The following is a 21,480-nucleotide window of genomic DNA, read 5'->3' as shown; positions in this document are numbered from 1 at the left end:
AAAGCAATTAAAGTGATACAGGAACACATTTGTATTTTACAAACAAAAAGTGTTAAACAAAGCAGAACATGTTTTATACTTTAGATTCTTCTAAGTACCACATTTAGTTTTAAGAACAGATATGCCCACTATTCGCATTTTCTCATTGTCTTAACATTGTGCTCCAGCTCATCCCAAATCACCTACTTCAGATGGGTTTATCTCAGGGGATTAAGGAGGCCAAATCCTTTTTTTGGTTTACTTTGTAATTCCATATGTCCTTTAACTGTTTTTATGTGTTTAATATTAATCCAAAATGTAGAAAAAACATTAAATCAGGAAGTGATTTGTCCAAAATGTTGACAGGTATTGTACATCACTCAGACTCTCACTACTAGTGCTTACTACTAGTGTAGTAGTAGGTTTTAAATGTGGTAGATTCCAAAAAGTATTTTTTTACTTTGAGAAACAATGCACAATAATAGTCAAGTCAAGTCATTATCAACCGCTTCATCCATTAAGGGTCGCGGGGGGGTGCTGGAGCCTATCCCAGCCGGCATCGGGCGGAAGGCAGGATACACCCTGGACAGGCCGCCAATCCATCGCAGATGCACAATAATAATGATGCATTATTATCAAGTATGTCTGGAAAGGTTACATTCAGCTAAAAGACATTTGTCAATGGTTGTCATGGTTCAAAAACACTTAGCGCTTCATCTCTAATAATCAAAAGCTCTGAATTGTGATATGTGATATCAGCAGGTTCAGGCCTAGTGAGCACTGTGTAAAAAAAGCAGTCTGTTCATTTTCACGTCACCACTATTGTGAGACGCGATGAATAAGAGGACAGAGGAGGGCATAAAAATAATCACAAATCTATTCTATTCCTGGAAATGCATCATTGTGCAGGTCAAAGCTCTTTCATCCAATAGTTCACATACCCAGACTATTACTACTGTGTGAGAAACCAGAGGGAATGAGACATCCAGCGATAAAACACTGCTATCAGGAAAGCCCCCGCCTCAAACAAGACTAGATTAGATTATAAAACAAAACATTAACTGATTATTATTTGAGTATTTAACAAGATTCTGTACAGTTCCTCCTTTAGCCTGTCCTGTGAATGTATTAAACATGTTTGGCCTTTGTTTGAGTTACGGCATGGTTATGGCAGGCAGACAAGCAACATCTCTGGCCAGTCTACAGAGGCAGGAAATGGCTTAAAGCTACAGCAAGCCATTCACAGGATGTGCCTGCCAGTGAATGAATAAGCCCCTATGTGCTCTGTTCGTTTGGTGGGAAAAGATAATGGCATTGGCATGGTTTATCATGATCTTTGATAAGAACACCTCAGCTAAGCAACCGTAAACATCAGTATACTATTTGTTTAAAAATACTTCACAGTTGTTGAGATCAGATAAAAAATACGTTAGAGCTCATTCTATTTCTCCAGTAGACACAGACTGAGAGAGTATGATATACTGTTACTCGTTTAAAATGTTGTGGAACAGGTCCAACCATCAGCAGAGTGCTAACATCTCAATTACAGTTCAGCTCTGGAGATTATCATTCTACAAATACTACTAATCTAAAATAAGAGGAGATGTATTATTTTTTTCTAACAATCCAAGCTGAAGATGGACACAAGGTGAAACATATGTTGTTGTATTAGAGCTGGGAGGAACTAGGATATAAGGGTTATGAATGGAGGTTTTCCATTAAAAGGAAAATATAATCTATGATTAGACTTAATCCCTGTCCAGAAAACCGACTCATAATGTTTAAATTAGCATTAAATAAGTTATTATGTGCTGTTAGCTAGCCTTCTTTGCTTATTTATGCCTTAAAGAGAATGCTTCTAAACAGAAGCCTGTAGATCCAAGTGTTTTGCATGGGTTTGAGTGTGTATGCGCTACTTAAAATAAAATGTGTGTTTACAAAATGCAGATGATGAATGATCATAAAAATGCAGAAATTAACTAAATCTACCTGGATCAGCAGCACAGTGAAATTTAATCTATTAAATTCAGCAGTAAAAACACAAAAAAACAAGCAATATTGAGGAATAGAATAGAGTAAAGCAAGAGACAGTATAAGAAAATATTTGACAAAATGAGCAATGAAATGTTTAGCAGTTTAAGTGAGGTGAGAATGTGTTGTGATCTTAATCCGACCCAACTATCAATCCCAACCAATCCAAACAAAGGCTAAAACACAATTACATTGCTTGCTTCAAAAGAAATTATGTTGAATGGCCCAATATGAATTTGAATTATATTCCTTTTTAAACTGACTTTTATTGAAAGTTGAAAGTTGAAATTTCTTTACATGTGAAGATGTTATTTTAGGGATATGAGGGTTTTGCATTTGAAAGTGCATAGGTACTTCAATAAGTTGACTGATGACTGATAAGCACGAATGAACAGTTAGGATAGGGGAAAAGATTGCAAAACTGATTCTGTGGAAATGCAGGAGATGCATGAGATATTTCCAGCAACAGACAATTCCACTGAATCCATTTTCCAATTAGTTTCCTTATCCTATGTATTTGTTTATGCTCGTCAGTTGACTTATCGAGTTACAGTGTGTTTAAATAGTCTGTTTAAACACTTTCAAAGTTCACAGTGCCTCGTTTTAAACATCAGGGCTCTCCGAATTCTACCAATGAAGTGCAGAGCTACTTTGAGCTTGTTAATGGTGTTAAAATAGCGAAAAAAGTGATTTCTCTGCATGGAAAATGCTATGCCCCTATCTCTAGCACTGTCAACCTGTTGGAAACATCAGCTAAAAGCGATGGGTCAATGTAGGGTGGGCTATTTGACAAAATCTCGTACTCGTTATAATGTTTCACTACACGCCAAATCCATTTCACACCGGATTTCTCCTTTAAGCACATCGCTAATAAGACAGTATCGCCACAGCTGAGCAGCTGTATCGCGGTTTACCGCTATAAACGATATATCGGCCAGCGTTTGATCTTACCTCTTCCTGTATTCATCTCTCTCGCGCTTTATTTTGGCCAGCACGTTGTAAAGGGCCCTGAGCTCGGGGGTGATGGTGTCAATCTGAACCCCGACACCGTCCGGGTGCGTCCACGAGACCCCGGGCCCGTGGTGGATCTCCACGCGGCCTGCGTGGGTTGTGGCGTGGGAGAAGCTCCAGATCTTCCCCGGGATCCGCGCCTCTCTCACCGGCAGCTCATGGTCCGTCTGCACCGCCTGGTCGCGGGGGAAGCGGGCCCGGTACCGGGACAGCTCCTGCGCGTGGTGCAGCTGCGCCTCGAGCAGCCGGTTCCTGCGCTCCAGCTCGTGCACTTTGGCGAGGAAGCAGCGGAACCGCAGGTTGAGGGTCTTCAGGACGTGGATGTTGGAGCCCAGGTCGTTCCTGAGGGCGCTGCTGACCCCCGCGCCGGCGCCGCTCCCCGGGGCAGCACCGACGGGCGGAACCGCCATGTGGGATAAGGCTGAGGGCAGCGGGCCCTCCGTGAACAGCGGCGGCGGGGTTTGGTCTGGGAATCGGCGAGGTAGATCCATCCCTGCGCTCCGGGCGGCTCATTCACAGGGTCCTCACATCACAGCCCGGCCCCGGGCGAGGCGCGCTCCCCCCGGTATAACGGAGCGGCGGCTCAGGCTCCTCATCCCCCGGTAAACCCACTCACACACAGCAGAGCGCGGAACCCGGTTATAGCATTACCGCTCTCTCTGATACCGGCTCCCCAGTTCTGACCCGGCCTGGATCCGCTCTCTGAGGCTCGGGCTGAACTCTCTCCACACGGAAAACTGAGGACACACACACAGACCGCCCCCAAAACCCCGCAGCCAATCACAGACAGCTTCCGCCCAACTCCCCCCCGGGACAGGGGCGCGCACGAGCTGCAGACCTCACTTACCAGGGATGGGCTGACTGCATATACAACACACAGCATCTTCTCATTCAGTGTTTTTCTTTATTTAACCTTTAAAACTGCAAATACAACACAGCACCTTTTCATTTACTGTTTTCCATTATTTCTTTATTCAACCCTCAAAACTGCAAATACAACACACAGCACCTTCCCGTTCACTTATAAACTTGTTCTTTGGCTGGTTCATGGTCTATTCTGATGGACAGCAGCTCAAAATAGTGTTATGTGCAAAAAACATTTTAAAATAAAGAAAATACATGATGTCCATTGTAATGAATGCAGGGTCTGAAAGGGTTAAATCATCAATGCTTTATCACGAGGGCCGGGATGAGAGATTTTTACACTTCATGCTTCCCCTGGCTGACCAGCTTTATGGAGATGCAGATTTCATTTTCCAGCAGACCTTGGCATCTGTTCACACTGCCAAAATTACCAACTTGTTTAATTAATTCTAATTTTCAAAGACACTGACTTCAGATGGGGGTTTTCAGCATGGATACTAGTTATTATTACAATGATTAGGCTTTATTGATTTAATAATAACTGATTTAGGGGTGAAATTAAGGAGCCTGGTTAGGAGCCTGGAATGCTGATTATACATGCCCCTTGCTCTGATCTGTTTGTGACGAGTCTGGAGTTTGCATTGGTTTTCCCAGGATCTGGTTTCCTGCTCCCTCCTCAAAACACTTGGTAGGTGATCTGGCATTGTTCTACTGCTACTATGTTTAAGTGTGCAAGTTAAAAGCTTTAGAGACAATAACACTATCACCCAAGTTCCACATAATGCTGTGTTAGGAAGGTGGAGCTTGAGAAAGCACAATGGTGAATGCTCTCTCCCCTAATTACTCCCATTGTGATTCTCTCTGGCACAGGTGTCTGTTAGCTAGTGTACCAGGAGGCGGGGTCTGGTGCACTTCCTATAAGTGCACTGGCTGCCTAGTGATGCTGCTTCAGCGGCAGCTTGAAGCTCAATTTGAGGTAAAAATTGTTTTATGTATGCTAAGCACTGCCACTATGATTAGATCATCGCTGTTTCGAATCCTGTTCATGTAGCTTGCTCGGCTTGGCTGCTGAAGCCCCGAGAGCACACAATTGGCCTTGCTCTCTCCCCACATCACTCTAAAGGGTGATGTCACTCAGCACAAGGCATCTGTGAGCTGATGCATCAGAACAGAGTCGCTGCGCTTTCTTCTGAGAGTGCTGTGATACTACTTGGCAAAATGCTGCATCACCATCAGTTCAAAAAGAGGTGGTGGCTGACTTCACATGTATTGGAGGAAGAATGTGCCAGTCTTTACACTAAGGAAAGGTTTTGTGTCTTAGTACAGTAGAAAAACAGTTTCGAAATGTTTTAGTGGTGGTGATCTACTCAAGTAAATAAATGATTAATGACAATTAGGATTAAAATAACAGTATCAGAGTCCATAGTTTGCTTTGTTGCAGTTTAAATTTTGCATGTAAAGTAGCATAAGCCCTGCTTAGCTAAATGTGTTTAATGAGAATGCTGTACAGCTTTTGTCTCATTAAACAGAAGGACACCGTGGACCAGCCCATGATGGATCGTTTCCTGGCAACAGAAGCAATCTGCAAAATTAGATTCCAAAACAACTGCTTGCAGAGAATAATGATTTCCTCCACTTTTATTTCCCTCTCTTCTCTTCATTTTTTCATTATTCAGATGACAAAGAGTCGCTTGTGGAATTCGTACAGCTTTATTAATTTGAGCTAATTCAAAAAGCGGACATTCAGCAACAATTGAACATTGTAGCAGCGGGAATAGGTGAAGAAACACTAACTGGGTTCTTTTATTTATTGATTTTTTTTTTTAACTCCACACCATGCATTCAGCTCAGAGTACAAGGTCACCCTTCACAGGTGTATATACTGTAAATATATATATGTATATATATTACGAATTAACTTAATCACCAAGACAGCTCTCAGTGGCGCCTTGCTTACCAAAAACAAAAGAAAAGGCCTTTGAGAAAAATGTCTTGTCTGTAGGACATTTTGGTTCATGTTGGGGGAAAAGTCACATAAAAATGATAAAGCCCAAAAATAACCTAGTGTTGTAAACTTCAGATCAGAACAAACAAAATCCAAGCAGGAAAACAAAGCAAAAAGAAACCAACAAAAAAAAGCTTCCAAAGTAAAGATGCAGGCCCTTTTATTAATGTTATCTCGACAGTTGTTGAGTTTCATTGTAGAAGCAGGTAAAACCTCAATACAAATACATTTCAGATTCAATGGGCTTACACACATCAGATATACTCCCATTCTGTTTCTTTCATTCAGACAAGGAGAGAAACCTCACACAAGCACCTCTTCAAAAACACCCAGCAACAGGCCTTGCCTTGCTTACAAATTACAATCAGATTATTAAACACCACTGCAAAAATGTCCAGAAACAATGTGCATGACGCCGAGGTATCAGTCCACACTTTTGTGAAACTGAAGCACTCTGTCATTCTGGAAGCTAACTCAAAAAAGAAAAAAAAAGAAAAGAAAAAATGGTCAAATAAAAGCCATGAAGTTGTTTTACGCAATCATTAAATTCCCAAAATTTGAAAGTTACTTGAAGAATTCACCTGTCAACGTGTTGGATCAAAACAGCATGTTTCAGTGTATTAGATGTTACGGAAACATTTGTAATAAATGCATTAACTCGTCAGACTACATATATAATTCTCTGTTTTAGGAGTGTTATAGTTGAAGATTCTGTAAAAGAACAAACCCAAGCGGATATCAGGAGCGGAGGTGGTGGTGAAAGAGAGTGTGTGAGCTGTAATTTGGGAGCGCAGACTCCCGATTGAAAGGTGTCCTTTTGGAGCTGCGAGCAGCAGTGTCCATGTGGTGGACAGCCTCCATGATTAAGGAACACCTGCACTGAGCAGGGTGGACATGTGTCCGGTGAGGGGAATGGCTGAATGCCATCAGGGCACAGAGTTCAACAGGTCCTGCAGAAAACCGTCAGGGTCTGGGATTTCTGAGAGAAGCCCTGCAAACAAACATCATGAGAGGGTTGAAACAAAGTCTAGCTGCTTCAAACTTAGAAAGATAAAGGAATCAACATGAACCACACCTTACTTTTCTTCATCTAGATCAAATCTGAAGTGTTTAATAAAGAGAACAAATCATTTACTCAGTGTGTTTCACTGCAAGAAGCCACTTGCTCAGCTCCTTAACAGCTGTAATTTAATCCTACACAATAAATTCAAGTAAAGCCTACAGGCAAATCTAAATGCTGTGTAATCTGTAAATTCCCCTGTAATTTAAGATACAGACTGGAATGTGGGCGAAAATTGTGCGTTTCTACTCACCTACAACATCCAGGAACTCTGAGAAAGATTCAGCAGGCATCAGCTCGTCCTGGAAAGTCCTCAGCACCCTTTCTGAAGCCTCGTAGATGGGCATGTCATTGTGCCGCACATATTCTGCGAGTGAGAAGGACCAGCCTCCCTCTGTGTTACTGGTGGGCACTTTCTGTAATAGTCACAAGAAAAACTGAATCAGAACTGAGCAGCATTTTTAGTAATATACAGGGAATACAATAGTTTAAGCATAATTGTCAGTCACATCCACAAAAAGTTGGAACAGTATGGAAAGTGTAAATAAATCTTTTCACAATTAATTAATAAACCAACACAGTCCCAACCTTCTCATCATTACAGATTACACTATTGGATGGCAGACAAAGTGCTCTTACCCTGAACATGTCATAGATGAGGTCCACCAAGCCCCAGAAGAGAAGCGGTGAGCGATAAACCATATACTCCTTCACTGCTTTGTCTGTAAGTCTGAAACAGACATGTTGTAAATTAAGCAAACACAATATATTCATATAATTTCATATCAGATTATTTGTGATAACAGATGATCTAGGTATTATAACACATCAAAGTAACAACACTGACAAAATCAACTGCAATTAAACACACATTAGTGCTTATTAAAAGATCAAAGTCCCTTAACAGAACATGTTACTTAACACAACACAACAACATACACAGACAGATCTTCAGCTAGCTAAGCACTACTGCTCTGTGGCAGAACTAGGTCTTGTCATTGTTTAATTTAATTAGAATCAGAATCTCACACAGTAAACAGAGCATACTTTAAGCACTGAAGGCTGAATTAAGCATTGGCATTTATTCAGACCTTCATTTTAACCTACTCCACAGGGAAGTTGGCACAGTAGCGGCAAAGCAAAAACACTAAAGGAAAAAGGCTTTTTTCACAGCCTAGGCTTCTCTCTTACTTGTTGGCGCCCCCTGGTGAGACCTTTCGTGCATGTGCAGTGACCAGGAGCCTGCGCAAGAAGTCTATGCGTGTGGCCCTCCACCGCTCAGGAGGCAGGATGTGCATGGCCAGCACAGTAAAGTAGTGTGGCCCATCCACCTCATAAGAGCTCTCCACCCATTTATCACACGGCTGCTCCAAGAAGCTCTGCAGGTTCTTCTCTTCCCGTGACGTGGCCCTTGTGCTGGAACATATAGATAGACATTAAAAAGCTATCACTACACAAATTATAAAAGGGAATTCATAGAACTCACTAGATTGTCTGTTAATAGTCATGCATCCAAATTAAAAGCAAACAAAAATAAAACATTTGTATAAATATTAAAGGCTTAACTAAAAGCAGTCGCATAAACTGCAGTTTAATAATATTTTTTGTACATTAACATCCCAGCAGACAAAAACAATAAATAATTTTTTCTAAAAATACCACAGTGGTGGCTGACACTAACAGAAAACCAAGCAGACAGGCCTTTAAATTTGTTTTAAACACTGTAATATGATCTTACATAAAGTAATCAATTCTGGTCCGTTTTTTTTTTTGTTGATTTCATTACTTACCAAACATCAAAAGTGCTTTTTTTTTTTTTGCTATTTTCAGAAATATTTTTCGTTGCCAAATATTCGGTGCATTCCTAACGTTAGCACAATAACAATCAACAGCAGAGGTGTAGCTGTAGATTCCTCAGTCTGAAGAACATTGAAGAATATTGATGCACCTTTTTCAGGAGTCAGCAGTTGCAGCCTGTCGAACCCTGGTATTGGACCCACAGCCCTGCTGTCAATAACCACATAACTAAAGAGCTAACCTCTAAGGCACCAGAGCCCCAAACAGAGTGTTTCAAATAAACTGAACAATTATGTACTAAGAGATTTACACTCTTTTAAAAGTAGGTTTAAATTGAGTTCTGTAAGCAAATGTGATGAAACAGTAACGCACGTGTTGAGGACATAAAGGACAGTGTGAATGATATAGGGAATGAGGTGGATGTTGCTTTCACGGCCTCCTCCCCCCGTGTCCACACTGAAGGACTGCTCCATAGCAAAGCGCAGGAACAGCAGCTTGGTGTCATGGATGTTGAGCTGGTACGTGGGTTCCCTCTGCCCTGTGCACTCCTGCAGATATGTATTGTGCCTACAAAGCAGCAAAGAGATTTGTGATTAAAGTTACATGCTTTAGACCAGGGGTCACTAATAGGCGGACCGCGGTCCAGGTCCGGACTCAGACATTGTTCAATGTGGACCCAAACCCATAAACTACTGAGAAGGATTTAATTCTGACTGTTCATTTAAAGCATCAGAACGTTTATTGTCTTCACAGTTTACGTGCTTTGTGGCGCAGTAAACTCGCAGACCAATCACGTTTGTTGTAAGATCCCGAAACACTTTCCTCTGCCAATCAGACCTGTGCAGCCTGCTGCCCCAGCTAGTGAATTGGGACGCGGCTGGGAAAAAAAAAAACACCTTTATAAAGAGAACGGGCAGAAACTAAAGACATGCTGACCGCGAGAGAGGCAGGGGAGGAATATACACAAATGCTGGCCAGAGAAGCATTTTATTATTATTATATATTATTATAACACAATGACTGTCTGGACCTTGGACTGACGAAATTTTCTCCAACTGGACCGTACTAAATTTTAATTAAATACCCCTGCTTTAGAAGATAACAAATGCTCACCTAATACAAATTATCTGCAACATATTCACTTTCTGAAGAATCTGGTTCAATGATCTTACTATTTATATGTTTAAGTAAAATTAACATTGTTTTATTCTATAAACTACAAAAAACATTTCTCCCAAATTCTAAATAAAAATATTGTCATTTAGCACATTTATTTGCAGAAAAATAAAAAAGAGCTTTCAGACCTCAAATAATGCAAAGAAAAACAAGTTCATATTCATACATTTCAGAAATCAATATTTGGTTTTCATGCATGTTGGCATGTTCTCCTCCACCAGTCTTACACACTGCTTTTGGATAACTTTATGCCACTCCTGGTGCAAAAATTCAAGCAGTTCAGTTTGTTTTGACGGCTTGTGATCATCCATCTTCCTCTTGATTATATTCCAGACAAAAGTATTGGAACATTATCTTCTGCTTTTGTTGGAAGAACTTTGTTTCCTGTCTTGGGGTCTTCTTCTAGATTTTAAAGCATTGCTCTGAGTTTCAGGTTGGATGGTAAATACCAAAACCTCTGGGGAAGCACCATTATTCTGCCCATTCCATTTAGTCTATGTCAGCTGATGGTGCCAATAGGGTATGATCCAAAGAGTCCTATTCTACTGGCAATACTAGTTACTCTGTAGTAACTAGACAACTTAAAGTAGGTGAATGCATTTATTATAAAGGATGGTGTCCACAAACACTTCAAATATTTGTGTCATTTACGTTCATGAGAATGTTTTTTTATGAAACTCAACATAAAACATGGCCTACCTTGCCAGACAGGTGGCAAAGGCTGATTCGGGTACGTGTGGCCCCCACACAGGCAGGAGCCCATTGCACTTGGTGTTGGCGTTCTGTAGAGCGGCACTTTCCCACTCCTCACGCCCTCGAGCAAGCCTGACACAATAATAACCACAAAAAACGATCAGACCATAATTTTCATGCTGTATAAAGATAACAAGAGCAAAGTTAGAGCACCCGTACCGGACAGCAGCGAGATGACAGTCATAGTGGACTATGTTAAAGTGCGAAACAGTGCTGTAGCCCTGCTGCTTGCGGGATTTGTTCTCAAACTCCTCCAGAGCCACGCGCTTCGTAAACGTGTAGATACCCAGGACCTTAGTTGGCTATAAAAAAAAATAAAAAAAATAAAGTTAAGATAGAGATCCTGGTAATATTTTTGTTCATAAATTTAAATAAAGTCAAATGTATAAATTGGGCACACAAACCTGAAACTTGTAGCCTTCTCGACAGATACAGCAGGTTAACCCTGGCTCCTCTATAAGTTCCTCCATCTGCTTTAACAGGGACGTCTTCGTTACCACCTGACCTTTCTCATTGGTCTGAAAAGAAACATCAATACACAAACATACATTACACATATGCACACAGAATTCAAATAAGCTCTTAAGAAATAATGGATATTTTGGATATATAGTTTGTCGGGTATTTTTTTCTGTACATAAAAGACTCACAGTCATGCCAAGGGTGCCTAAAGCTTTCTGCCTCATTGCCATGGCCATACGCTTCTTCTCTGCCCGCGTCTCCCTTCGAGCTGCATCGATCTTCAGGTTCACATCTGCATGTTCTCTCAAAGCCTCTAAAAGGTTTTCAGCCAGAGTGCCGATGCCCTCGTCACTGGACACCTGCTCCAGCTTGTGCAAATTGCTAATGGAATCGGTTCCAATCAGCATCTTAAAAAACAAGGGAAAAATAAATAAAGGCCTCACCTTATCTTAAAAACAGTCAGATAATTGAAAAACCATGATATGATCATATGACTACACAACAAAGGAGTATAAATAGATTTGTAATACCTGTGTTGGGGGGTGCTGGGTAGCCAGACCCCGCAGCAGCCTGAGAATAAAGGGAAGGGCTGGTCGGGCGAGGAACTTCTTCCAAACATCTGCATCAAGACTGTAAAATATTGAAGTACATTTAAATAGGGTAAATAAAGTCCTATTAGAACAAAAATCCCAAAACGCAAGTGTGCAGTGGTACTGTGGTAAAACAGGCCATACTTTTTGGCGCTGGGGATATGTTTCTTCATGTAGTCCAGAGCACTCTGAGTGATGCCCTTCTGCAGGATTAGGTCTTTGAGCTGATGGCCGTTGCTGTTGTTCTTGATTCCTGCTGCAATTTTGCAGAAGCAGTCCAGGAACACTTTATCATCTGCATTATGCTCCTCATCATACCTAAACAAACAAACAAACAAACAAATAAATAAATAAATAAAATAAAATAAAAAAGCAGTTAAGAATTTGTCTGCAGACTTGCTATATTTTGCTAGGGATGCACTAATCAGATATTAGAATTCAATATTGGTCCATATATTCACAAAATTAGTTGAACTGGGTACATATTTAGTGAACAAACCTGATGAACACACTGGCTCATAAAATATCCGGCTCTTTGGACAACAGTGATAAATACATAAATAACACAAATAATTAAGAACTTTATTCCATAATTTTTATTTTATTTGATCTCCCCCTACATACATTTTTTTATATTTTGTATATGCTTTATTAATTGCACATAAACTAAGTCTATGTATCATAACGGAACTTTTAATTCAGATCAGTGCATCACTAATTTACTTCAGTGCAACTTCACTTTAACAAACTCTAAGTTCACCTTAAATATCACATGTTAATGTTGATGAAACACTAAATTAATAAAATTATGTACTTGTCAAAACTGCAGCAGGGTTTGAAACGCTCCACCAGGATGTGCATTTTCTCCAGCTCGCCGAAGGACAGGTACGGGATGATGCGCAGCAAACCCTGTAGAACACTGGGGTTGGAGCGCACGAAAGTGGTGTTGATCTGGTCCAGCAACATCACCAACTGGTCTTTATCTCCTGTCAACAGCAAGTTACCCTGCAAAAAAGATCATAGCGCCGTGTTGGTAGAGAACATTCACAAAGCATGTGTAGACTGATACAATAATTACTTATTACAGGCTTAAAATTTAATGGAATCTTGTTTATAGTTCACCTTGTCCTCAGACACAGTTTCAGCATTAGCCTCGTCCAGTATGATCTCCATGATACTGAGGACCTGCTCTGCTATGGATGCTCCTCCACTGTCTTTACTCTCCTGCTCAGCTACCAGTGCCTGATGAACAAAAAGAACTTTAGCTAACATGCTGACAAAAACACAAACACACATTTACAGCAATGTCTGATTATTTTGCAAACTGAAACTCTCCTCTTACTCACCAAGTTCAAAGTACCCAGCATAACATTCAGGGTGTTCATCTCTGGTCTGACCAGCTGCTGTCTGTTGATCTTTACTTTAACACAGTAGCTGAACAGTTTCAGCAACACCTAGACAGGAAAAACAAAGATTTCGAATTTTATTACTTCTGAAATTTTAAATATGAAACTGTATTTTTCGCACTGTAAGGCGCACTTAAAATCCTTTAATTTTCCCAAAAATAATCAGTGCGCTATATAATCCAGTGTGCCTTAAGTATGAATTTTACTAGTCAGGTTTTAAGGAGCAGTAAAGCCACCCTGAAGTACAGCATTATACAGGAGTTTCAGTTTAGTTCTCCAGCAGTATTAGCATCAGCCGCTAAGCTCTAGCTCTTTGGCCGTTCAGAGGTGAGTACTGTCGGCCTGTAGCCTGTTGCTAACCCTGGCTAGCACTGCTAATGCAGAAATAGCATTACCCGCTTAGTGCTAGTTAGCTCTTAGGCCGTTTAGAGGCGAGTATTATCAGTCTGCTGCTAACCCCAGCTAGCACTGCTGAAGCAGCATTAGCGGTTAGCTAATCTGGAAATCTAAGGTTACTGTAAATAAACGGAAGCACTTAACTCTTAAGGAGAGAAATCTGTGTAGAATAATATCCAATGCTGCTTTGACTTGTCTGACTCATCTGAAATGTTTTCTTTTTTTGTAAGAATTGCAATTTTGTTTACTTTACTTAGCTTAGCTTTACAGGTCTTTCTACCAAGAGGTGAGCCCTGTTAAATAAGAAGCAAAACACTGCGACACCTCTGTGCCTTAATAGAGTCGAATAAAACGCGCCTTATAATCCAATGCGCCTTGTAGAGCAAAAAATATAGTACCATGGTAGCTAAAGTGAACAGCACTGATGTGCAGAATATAACGTGGGGCTTCCTGCATTAAATATGGATATAATTTGTGCCAGAGTAACTTGTCTGTCTGCACTGACAATTCTAGCCAGATGCCACAAATCATAATCATAAATCACCCACTGCCCTGCCCACAGCGAGCTGTAATGCCTCCTATTACATATTTTTCAAACATGTGTGACATGAAAACTTAGGTCACCTTGCACCACACCACACCTTACAACTTATACAGATGTGGGTGTTATCCCAAGGCCAGTCCCTGAATTAACATTTCACAATCCCATGACTTTTGTCATGTCAGTGTGTATGCTATGTTGAAGACGAAGTCCAAAATAAATTAAAAAATAAAATAAAATAAATAAATTTGTACACATACTGTGAGTAGGTGTCTGCCCTGTTTGAAATCCTTGATTCCAGACAGTCTGTTGAGCATGCACTCCAATCCTCCACACTGTGCCATGACTCCAGCCATTTTATACACCTCTTCATCATCCTCCTCTTCATCTGAATATAAAAAAGTTTGTGAAAATAAAATGAATAAATAGCAATCTAGCAACAGCTTCTTGACAGTAATGACCAGTTAGTAAATATGCTTTTACAGACCTGTGGTAGAATCCAAAGACTCAATGAACTCCTCTGTGGCATCACCCAGAAGCCCTCTCATGCGATAAATGATTCTCATTGGCTCACCCTTCACAAAAAACAAATCACATCTATCTAAGAGTGCATCCAAAGCCAAAACAAATGCAAAATAAAATTCTAACAGGTTAAAACTAATAATAAATGATTAATAAGTCACTAAATATTGTTGCATAACCTCACCTCATTGGTTGGACACCAGACTTTCTTGTAGACCTCTGCCACAGACAGATCCAAACTAATGATCTTGTTATTCACAAGAAGCTAAAAAAAGGTAAAACACACAAAATGATTAGGCATAAAAGCACAAAAGAAAAAAAGAAAACTAATCCTGTGCTCTACTTTAGTACAAGTTTGCTGTATTTATTAGCTACCTCCATGCCACTGTCGTCCTCCAGCAGAGCAACCAGGTCACAATCTTGGCAGATCTTGTTCTTGATGTCCCTCATGAGTGGGCCAATGCCAGGTTCATTACTGCTGTAAGGGTTCCCTGGCATGCGGCCCTGCAAAAAGTCCTCCTGCTGTGGGTCCTTTTCCAGAGTGACGAAAAACTCTGTCACCTCGTTCTCCTCCTGAGAGAGCAGGACGTGCAAGAGTGAGAACAAGTGTGAATGTCAAAGAATTGCATCAGCCGGGCTGTTTGTAGAAAAAGGTCACTGCAACCACATTTAAAACTTGTATTCCGCAATTTGAATTTTATATTTTAAATGAATAGACCATTAGAAATACAGCCAAATTACCTGGAATACAATCATTTTACATTAATACTAAGATGACACTTATAAGACACAAACAAATGTCTGTCATGTTTGTAAACTTCGTGTCTATCTGGTAAAAAATATGCAAGAAAGGAGTCACTCACAGGGTAGATAATACTGCAGAGCCTCTCAAAGATGAAGACAGGAGTGCGGTAATCATCCAGGTTGTAGCGCTTGGCTGTCTCAATGCACACTGCCATGAAGGCCTTTGTCTCAGACTCAGTTCCTGTAACAATAATCAGACATTAGTATTTCTGTGTAGTACAGCTGTAAAGTGTTGAAAAGGCTAAGTGTTATGGCAGATACCTGTGGTCATGTCCTCCAACATCTCCAGCAGCATGTCTTGAGTCTCATCGATCAGTTTGGTTCTCTGAACCACTAGCTTCCTCAAACACAAGTACCCATTCAGCACGGTGCCCACAAGCCGGCTTTTAAAATGCCGTTTTATAGACTCCACTTCCACAAAGGAGGACAGCAGGCCTGTAACAGAGACAATAACATAGCATTAGAGCATTTATGTTCTGTAGTGCATAATGAATTTGCAAGCCATTTATGTCTATATAACAAGTGAAGCACAATTTAAAAAAATATATATTTATGAACTGCTCTTACCAGTGAGACTCTTGAGGGCATATCCTTGCTGCAGGTCTGTACTCAGTGTCGCTTCTTCCAGTGCTAAGAGATGGGCAATTTCCTGAAGCAAAAAATTAAAGAAACAAATAGGTAAGACTAATGTACAGATGTGGACTTCTCTACAATATGAGAGTTTGTTGTTACAGAGTACTGACTGTAAGAAAAGCTGAAGATGCTGTTACCTTAGTTATTAGATTACCAATGTATGGCAAAACACCTCGGGCAGCCAGGTACACTTTCCAGTGAGCCGGTTTTATGAGCTTCTGGTAGAGAGCCAGGTACTCAGCAGCACATTCCCCAGCAATACTGAGCTCGTCCAGGTAACTGAATGATAAAAAGGGCTTCGTTAGCTTAGATACAAACACAGACAGACAGACAAACACTGCCTTCACTTCCTACCAACAATCTAGCAAATAGTCCCACAGAAATGATTACGAAAAAACAGTACTAAAACCAGTTAATATTGCTATGGGGTGTATTTCTGTACTTTTTTCTGAAACAAAGAATCTATGACCAGTGAAACCATTTTAATTTCAGAGTAGCACCCTCTTAATCAAAGGGATACCCAAAAGCATACCTTGTAAGAAGGTCCAGGACTTGCTGCTTGCGGCTGGGGATCGTTGTTAGGGCCTCTACAATGGTGCAGGCGGCTTGTCTTGCTGCTTGAGTGGCTGGAGTAAAGAGCACCTGGAAAACAAAATTACATTAGGATGCTTCCCAAATTTGAAATTTGACCCAAAAAGTTCAACAAAGGCAAATCAGAGAGATTGAGTTTACCCACCTGTCTTAGCCAGTTGTTGTGGCCCAGTTTAAGCAAGCGAGGAAACAGACCCTCTGATCTCGATCTCATGAACTGCTTCCACTTCCAAACATACTTCTCCATCAGGTACTGTCTTCTGATCTCAGCCTTATTCAAAGGCTTTGAGGCAGGCTCTTGACCTGCTGGAGACGAGAGCAAACAAATTGTAGAACATAAAAGCAGTTTAAGTTAATATTTTAGCACCTGATGACAACGAATCTTTCCATGCACTACTGATTATGAAATCTGGACTTTTTCACTAATTGTTTTTCATCAGGCCATGAATATGCATATCTGAAGTTTTGTAGAATTTCTCTGTTTGTGCATAAGTGCAAACAAACTGTGGTACTGGAAATAAGTCAGCAGTGTTTAACAAAGCATCCACACACCCGACAAAACAACCTCAGAGCTACACTGAAACTACAGGATTATATAATATTAATCCTTATATGTGTAAAAAAACACATCAAGTGGGTGTTACGTTATGTTCATGTGTTTTAATCTGTGAGAATAATGGCTGGTTGCAAAAAAGTACTCTCAAGGCTATATGAATGTGTGTAAACACATTCAAGTGTTTTGGCAGACCTAGAATACTTACATCTAGCAGGAAGGCACTTTTTCCAGGCCTCATATGATGCCTTGGGATCCTTTTTGAGCCAGAGCTGAGCCTGAGCATGGATCTCGTTGCTATATGGCTTGACAGTGGTCAGGGATTCAACAGCAGCATCCTGAAAAAGTGTGAGAATAAGATTTAATAGAATGGAAAGCCCAGAAAACAACTTAAAATGTCAGTGTTGATAGTTTAATCACAGTACCTTGTTTTTCTTGCTGGTGGGTGCAGGGGGCTTGATGAGTTTCTGTAAGATTCTCAGGCACATCAGAGTAATGTTCTCCACCACTACTGGAGTCTTTATATTGACTGCCATTAGGAACAAGCTGAGGGCTGTAGACAACATAAAATAGTGATGTTTTAGAGTGTAATCGATGAAATGATGTCAGAGACTAAAAGTGGTCTGTGTTAAACAATGTTATAAGTACCAAGATCCAGGCCAGAACTACAGCATTAAAAAATATATACGGTATATTTTTTTCACATTATATGGTGCACTTAACATTTTTAAATAGTCCCAAAAACGCCAGTGTGCCTTTTAATACAGCGCACCTTATGTATGAATTTTACCAGTCAGGTTGTAAGGAGAAGTAAAGCCACTCTGGTAAAGTACAGCGTTGTACAGGAGTTTCAGTTCAGTTCTCCAGCACCAGCATTAGCCGCTAAGTATGCTAAGCGCTAGCTCTTTAGCTGTTCAGAGGTGAGTATTATCAGTCTGTAGCCTGTTGCTAACCCCGGCTAGCACTGCTGGAGCAGCATTAGCATTAGCTGCCAACCACACTAGCTCGCTCTTTGTTTAGAGAGGAGTATTATAGGCCTGTAGTGTTTACAGTGTTAAAACAAGCTACGTGGGACAAACCGCTAGCTAATATCGCCTTGGCTTACTGGAACAGGGTTCCTCAGCGTTGACAGGTGGCATTAGCTGCTAACTGTTAGCAGATAGACGCTTATGCTAATGCTCCAGCCTTAGTGCTGGAGAAACTAGGAAATGTAAGCTTACTGTAAATAAATGGAAGAGTTTACTCATCCAAATAAACAGTTTTATTTACTTAGCTTAACTTTTCTTATTAGAAGTTTCTTACTAGTGTTGCTTACAATTCGGCTTATGTATGAAAATAGATGTTGATTTATAGTGATTTATATGTGAAAAACATGGTAACTGTGTGCTGGCTTACCACAGCGTAGTCTCAGTTCCCAGCAACCTCCCTCCTTTGCTATAGAGTCTGTGAGGAGCAGCATTTCGTACTGTAGGCTACTGACCTAAAAAACAAAACCACACACTGTCACATAACCAAAATAAAACAAAGTGGAGAAAAAAAGCATTACTCTTAGATAAGATAAAGGGCATACCAGGTCAGGATTGGCCCAATGTCCCTTAAGGGCAGCCGACACCTTTGCAATAATGAGGTCATTCATCTGCTGAGTGGCTTCAGGGTGATCTCTGCCAAAGTGATCAATACAACCATTAACTTCAATATAAATTATTAACAGGGTCTGAGAAAACACTGCTCTTTAACTATGCTATTAAAGTCATTAGGTCTGCAGATATATTTTTCCAAAAAGTTATACCTGGTCAGCAAGCAAATGAGCTGGCGGACTTCTTCCCTCATGGCTCCAGTACCACGGCGAAGGTTGTACTCAAACAGTTCCCGGATGAGTCCCTGTAGTACCAGAATCTGCCTGATGGCGGTGTTAGTGGCCAGGGCACGTAAAAGTGTGATGCAGTGGCCAGTAACTGCAGAAGCACATCCGTAGCACTTGGTAGATGAGGTGTGCCCACAGCCCAGCACAGACAGTGCACGATACTGGCTGGCAGTGAAGGTGGGCTGGGTGCTGGTGCGGGAGGACTTTGTAGCTGCCTCTCGCTGTTGTAGATCATACTCCAGCAGCTCTTTACGAGAAGCAAGCACTTTCTGTGTAAAGAAGGAGAAACACGAACATGGTTCTGGTGTGTTTTACTGGGTCAACTATTTACTTTGCTTAAGAAATATGTAGAGACAGAATGTTTTAAAATGTAAATATGATGAACTGTCTCTTACCTGAATGATCTTGGAGAGCTCATCAAATGAGGTTTTGCAGTCTCCACTGTACTCCTGAGCGAGCTGCTGAATGTACCGGTTTACACTTGCAGTGGAGGTGCCCAGGCCTGCTCCTGCACCAGTGTCATCCTACAACACACCATCATTACACAATTAGTACAACTGTATGTTCTTCATGACAGCAGGGTGAAGAAGGAGCACTACACACTGGCCTGATTGACCACACCCAGAGGGAGTCAGTTTTAAAAAGGGACAGGAACAGGAAAAAAGGGGTATATTTGTTTGAGTGTTCCTAGCTCACAGCTTTAAGACTGTTTTATACTTTGACCTGTGTCACAAGGTGCAGTTACACTTCCTATGGCGTAGGTTTGACACAGAAGCATTATTTAGACTTTATTGATTGCAAGTCTGTGCATGACCTCAGTTTGTCTAATTAAACTTATTCAGACCTGCCAATCTTAAAACAATTTTATGAATACCAACCTTTCAGTGTTTATTAATGGGTATTCAAAATTAAATGGGTATTTAAATATCTAAAGAATCAGCATTAGATTGGCAAAATAAATTATATTTATATTAATGGTGACAATCACTTAAAGATCAATTAAAATCTTGATTTATTGTTTTTAATGCTATTATTTTTTTTTAATTCCCTGTATGTCTGAGAGGGGGCAGTAATAGTTTATTGTGGTTTAAGCCAGGCTGACTAAAGTCTTTTTACCGTATTATAAAATCTCAGGGTAGAAAAAGAGTCTTCAGCACAGCGACAGTGTTAACAGTATGGAGGAAAATGTGGATAAAAGTGGCGGATAGCTCAATAGGTGGCTTACTGAATTAGCATGTTTGTTAATCTGCCAGTGGAAGCGGCCCTAAACACTCACTACAGATTAAATTGGGAATACATTGCAAAATGCATGATCAAAACAAAATACATACTTTAGTACATGGAATTTTACCAGAGTACTAGGAGGTAATGAGCACGAGTTTGCTGGTCTGATTGATGATATATCTATTCTCTCAGAGCAGAGAAAAGGGTTTTATGGTTTAATGTTTGTTTTCTCCTGCTTTGTTAGTAAAGAATTTAGGTTAATGTTTAGTTTATTTTCTCTTTATTTTCTTGTTCCCGCTAGGATCCTATATAATATATTGATTAAAGATTAAATTGTTTTTTAGTTTTATTTAGAAATATTATCCACTTATTGGCAACTTGGGTTGCAAGCAGAGGTCTCATTTACGTTATGAGTCAAGACTGTCCATGTTTTAAGGACTGACCTGTGGTTTCTCTGGAGCTGCCTCATTCACTTTAGACAGCAAACTCTCAAGCTGAGGTCGATGGCCCATCAGTTGATGATACACACGGTCAGCCTTGTCCAGAAGAGTGTTAATGTTGGTCACAGCCTACACAGAACAAGCAAAGAATAATTAAAAGAGAAAAAAAAAATACAACGCTTAATCATCATTTCATTTAATTCAAGGAGAATAAAATATAAAAAAATATTTATCTAAGGAAGTGTTTCATGCCTTTTTCCTGTCTTCCTCGTTTTCAATGGGATCCACAGCACAGCAGGGTTTGGCATAGAGCATGAAGTCAAAGCGAGCATATTTACAGAAGCCACAGGCATTACACAAGAAGGGATCCTTCTCATCGTAATTAATGGATCTAGAAATTGGGAAAAATCAGAACACCACACTCAGCAAATTAACGTCACTTAAACTTATTTTTTAACCACCTTTAACCTTAAATAACAATAATTATTTTTATTTTTTATCCCTGTGCACAGTGCATTAATATGTCTCTGTACCTGCATTTGTGACACTGGTAAACATTCTCTCCACAGTTGCCGCACACTCCTGGGTTGGCAGGTACAGAAGCACTGCAGCGAGGGCACTGCAGGGTCTCTGTTGATGCCTGATAGTTCTCATAAAAGTCTGAAAACTCAATCATCAGGTTGGATGCCACAATGGGCAGAGGGAGATCGATCTTCACTTCTGTCTGTCCAGGGGTCAAGGGTACCCTCTTAGCTTTATGCCAACGAGCAGGTCTAAA

General features: G+C 40.5%; 2 protein-coding genes across 12 annotated transcripts in view; both read right to left on the bottom strand.

The window, feature by feature from the left end:
• Positions 1 to 3,770, bottom strand: part of iffo2a (intermediate filament family orphan 2a) — a 36,217-nt gene extending 32,447 nt beyond the window's left edge. The window contains exon 1 of the mRNA XM_007246329.4: positions 2,962 to 3,770. Coding sequence (XP_007246391.3) covers positions 2,962 to 3,512 — 551 coding nt within the window. The 5' untranslated portion in view covers positions 3,513 to 3,770. The remainder of the gene's footprint in view (positions 1 to 2,961) is intronic.
• Positions 3,771 to 5,576: 1,806 nt separating this feature from the next.
• Positions 5,577 to 21,480, bottom strand: part of ubr4 (ubiquitin protein ligase E3 component n-recognin 4) — a 51,148-nt gene continuing 35,244 nt past the window's right edge. For 8 of the 11 annotated variants that reach the window (XM_049462979.1, XM_049462980.1, XM_049462978.1 and 5 more), the window contains 33 exons: positions 21,236 to 21,475; positions 20,955 to 21,093; positions 20,706 to 20,831; positions 19,434 to 19,562; positions 18,964 to 19,307; positions 18,745 to 18,835; positions 18,570 to 18,654; positions 17,600 to 17,727; positions 17,383 to 17,512; positions 16,767 to 16,927; positions 16,563 to 16,672; positions 16,168 to 16,309; positions 15,965 to 16,046; positions 15,659 to 15,832; positions 15,457 to 15,578; positions 14,969 to 15,166; positions 14,778 to 14,858; positions 14,559 to 14,646; positions 14,332 to 14,459; positions 13,075 to 13,182; positions 12,851 to 12,970; positions 12,543 to 12,733; positions 11,873 to 12,046; positions 11,669 to 11,768; positions 11,327 to 11,545; positions 11,081 to 11,194; positions 10,836 to 10,978; positions 10,623 to 10,748; positions 9,120 to 9,314; positions 8,142 to 8,366; positions 7,590 to 7,680; positions 7,204 to 7,366; positions 5,577 to 6,881 (listed from right to left, as the gene is read on the bottom strand). In XM_049462979.1, coding sequence (XP_049318936.1) covers positions 6,817 to 6,881; positions 7,204 to 7,366; positions 7,590 to 7,680; positions 8,142 to 8,366; positions 9,120 to 9,314; positions 10,623 to 10,748; positions 10,836 to 10,978; positions 11,081 to 11,194; positions 11,327 to 11,545; positions 11,669 to 11,768; positions 11,873 to 12,046; positions 12,543 to 12,733; positions 12,851 to 12,970; positions 13,075 to 13,182; positions 14,332 to 14,459; positions 14,559 to 14,646; positions 14,778 to 14,858; positions 14,969 to 15,166; positions 15,457 to 15,578; positions 15,659 to 15,832; positions 15,965 to 16,046; positions 16,168 to 16,309; positions 16,563 to 16,672; positions 16,767 to 16,927; positions 17,383 to 17,512; positions 17,600 to 17,727; positions 18,570 to 18,654; positions 18,745 to 18,835; positions 18,964 to 19,307; positions 19,434 to 19,562; positions 20,706 to 20,831; positions 20,955 to 21,093; positions 21,236 to 21,475 — 4,732 coding nt within the window. In that variant the 3' untranslated portion in view covers positions 5,577 to 6,816. The remainder of the gene's footprint in view (positions 6,882 to 7,203; positions 7,367 to 7,589; positions 7,681 to 8,141; positions 8,367 to 9,119; positions 9,315 to 10,622; positions 10,749 to 10,835; positions 10,979 to 11,080; positions 11,195 to 11,326; positions 11,546 to 11,668; positions 11,769 to 11,872; positions 12,047 to 12,542; positions 12,734 to 12,850; positions 12,971 to 13,074; positions 13,183 to 14,331; positions 14,460 to 14,558; positions 14,647 to 14,777; positions 14,859 to 14,968; positions 15,167 to 15,456; positions 15,579 to 15,658; positions 15,833 to 15,964; positions 16,047 to 16,167; positions 16,310 to 16,562; positions 16,673 to 16,766; positions 16,928 to 17,382; positions 17,513 to 17,599; positions 17,728 to 18,569; positions 18,655 to 18,744; positions 18,836 to 18,963; positions 19,308 to 19,433; positions 19,563 to 20,705; positions 20,832 to 20,954; positions 21,094 to 21,235; positions 21,476 to 21,480) is intronic. The other 3 variants (XM_049462981.1, XM_049462985.1, XM_022677449.2) reach the window with 1 other exon arrangement.

This window comes from Astyanax mexicanus, chromosome 13, assembly GCF_023375975.1.
Source record: "Astyanax mexicanus isolate ESR-SI-001 chromosome 13, AstMex3_surface, whole genome shotgun sequence".
Classification (NCBI taxonomy): Eukaryota; Metazoa; Chordata; class Actinopteri; order Characiformes; family Acestrorhamphidae; genus Astyanax; species Astyanax mexicanus.
Note: the sequence above shows the minus strand (reverse complement) of the source record. Positions and strands in the feature narration are given on the sequence as shown.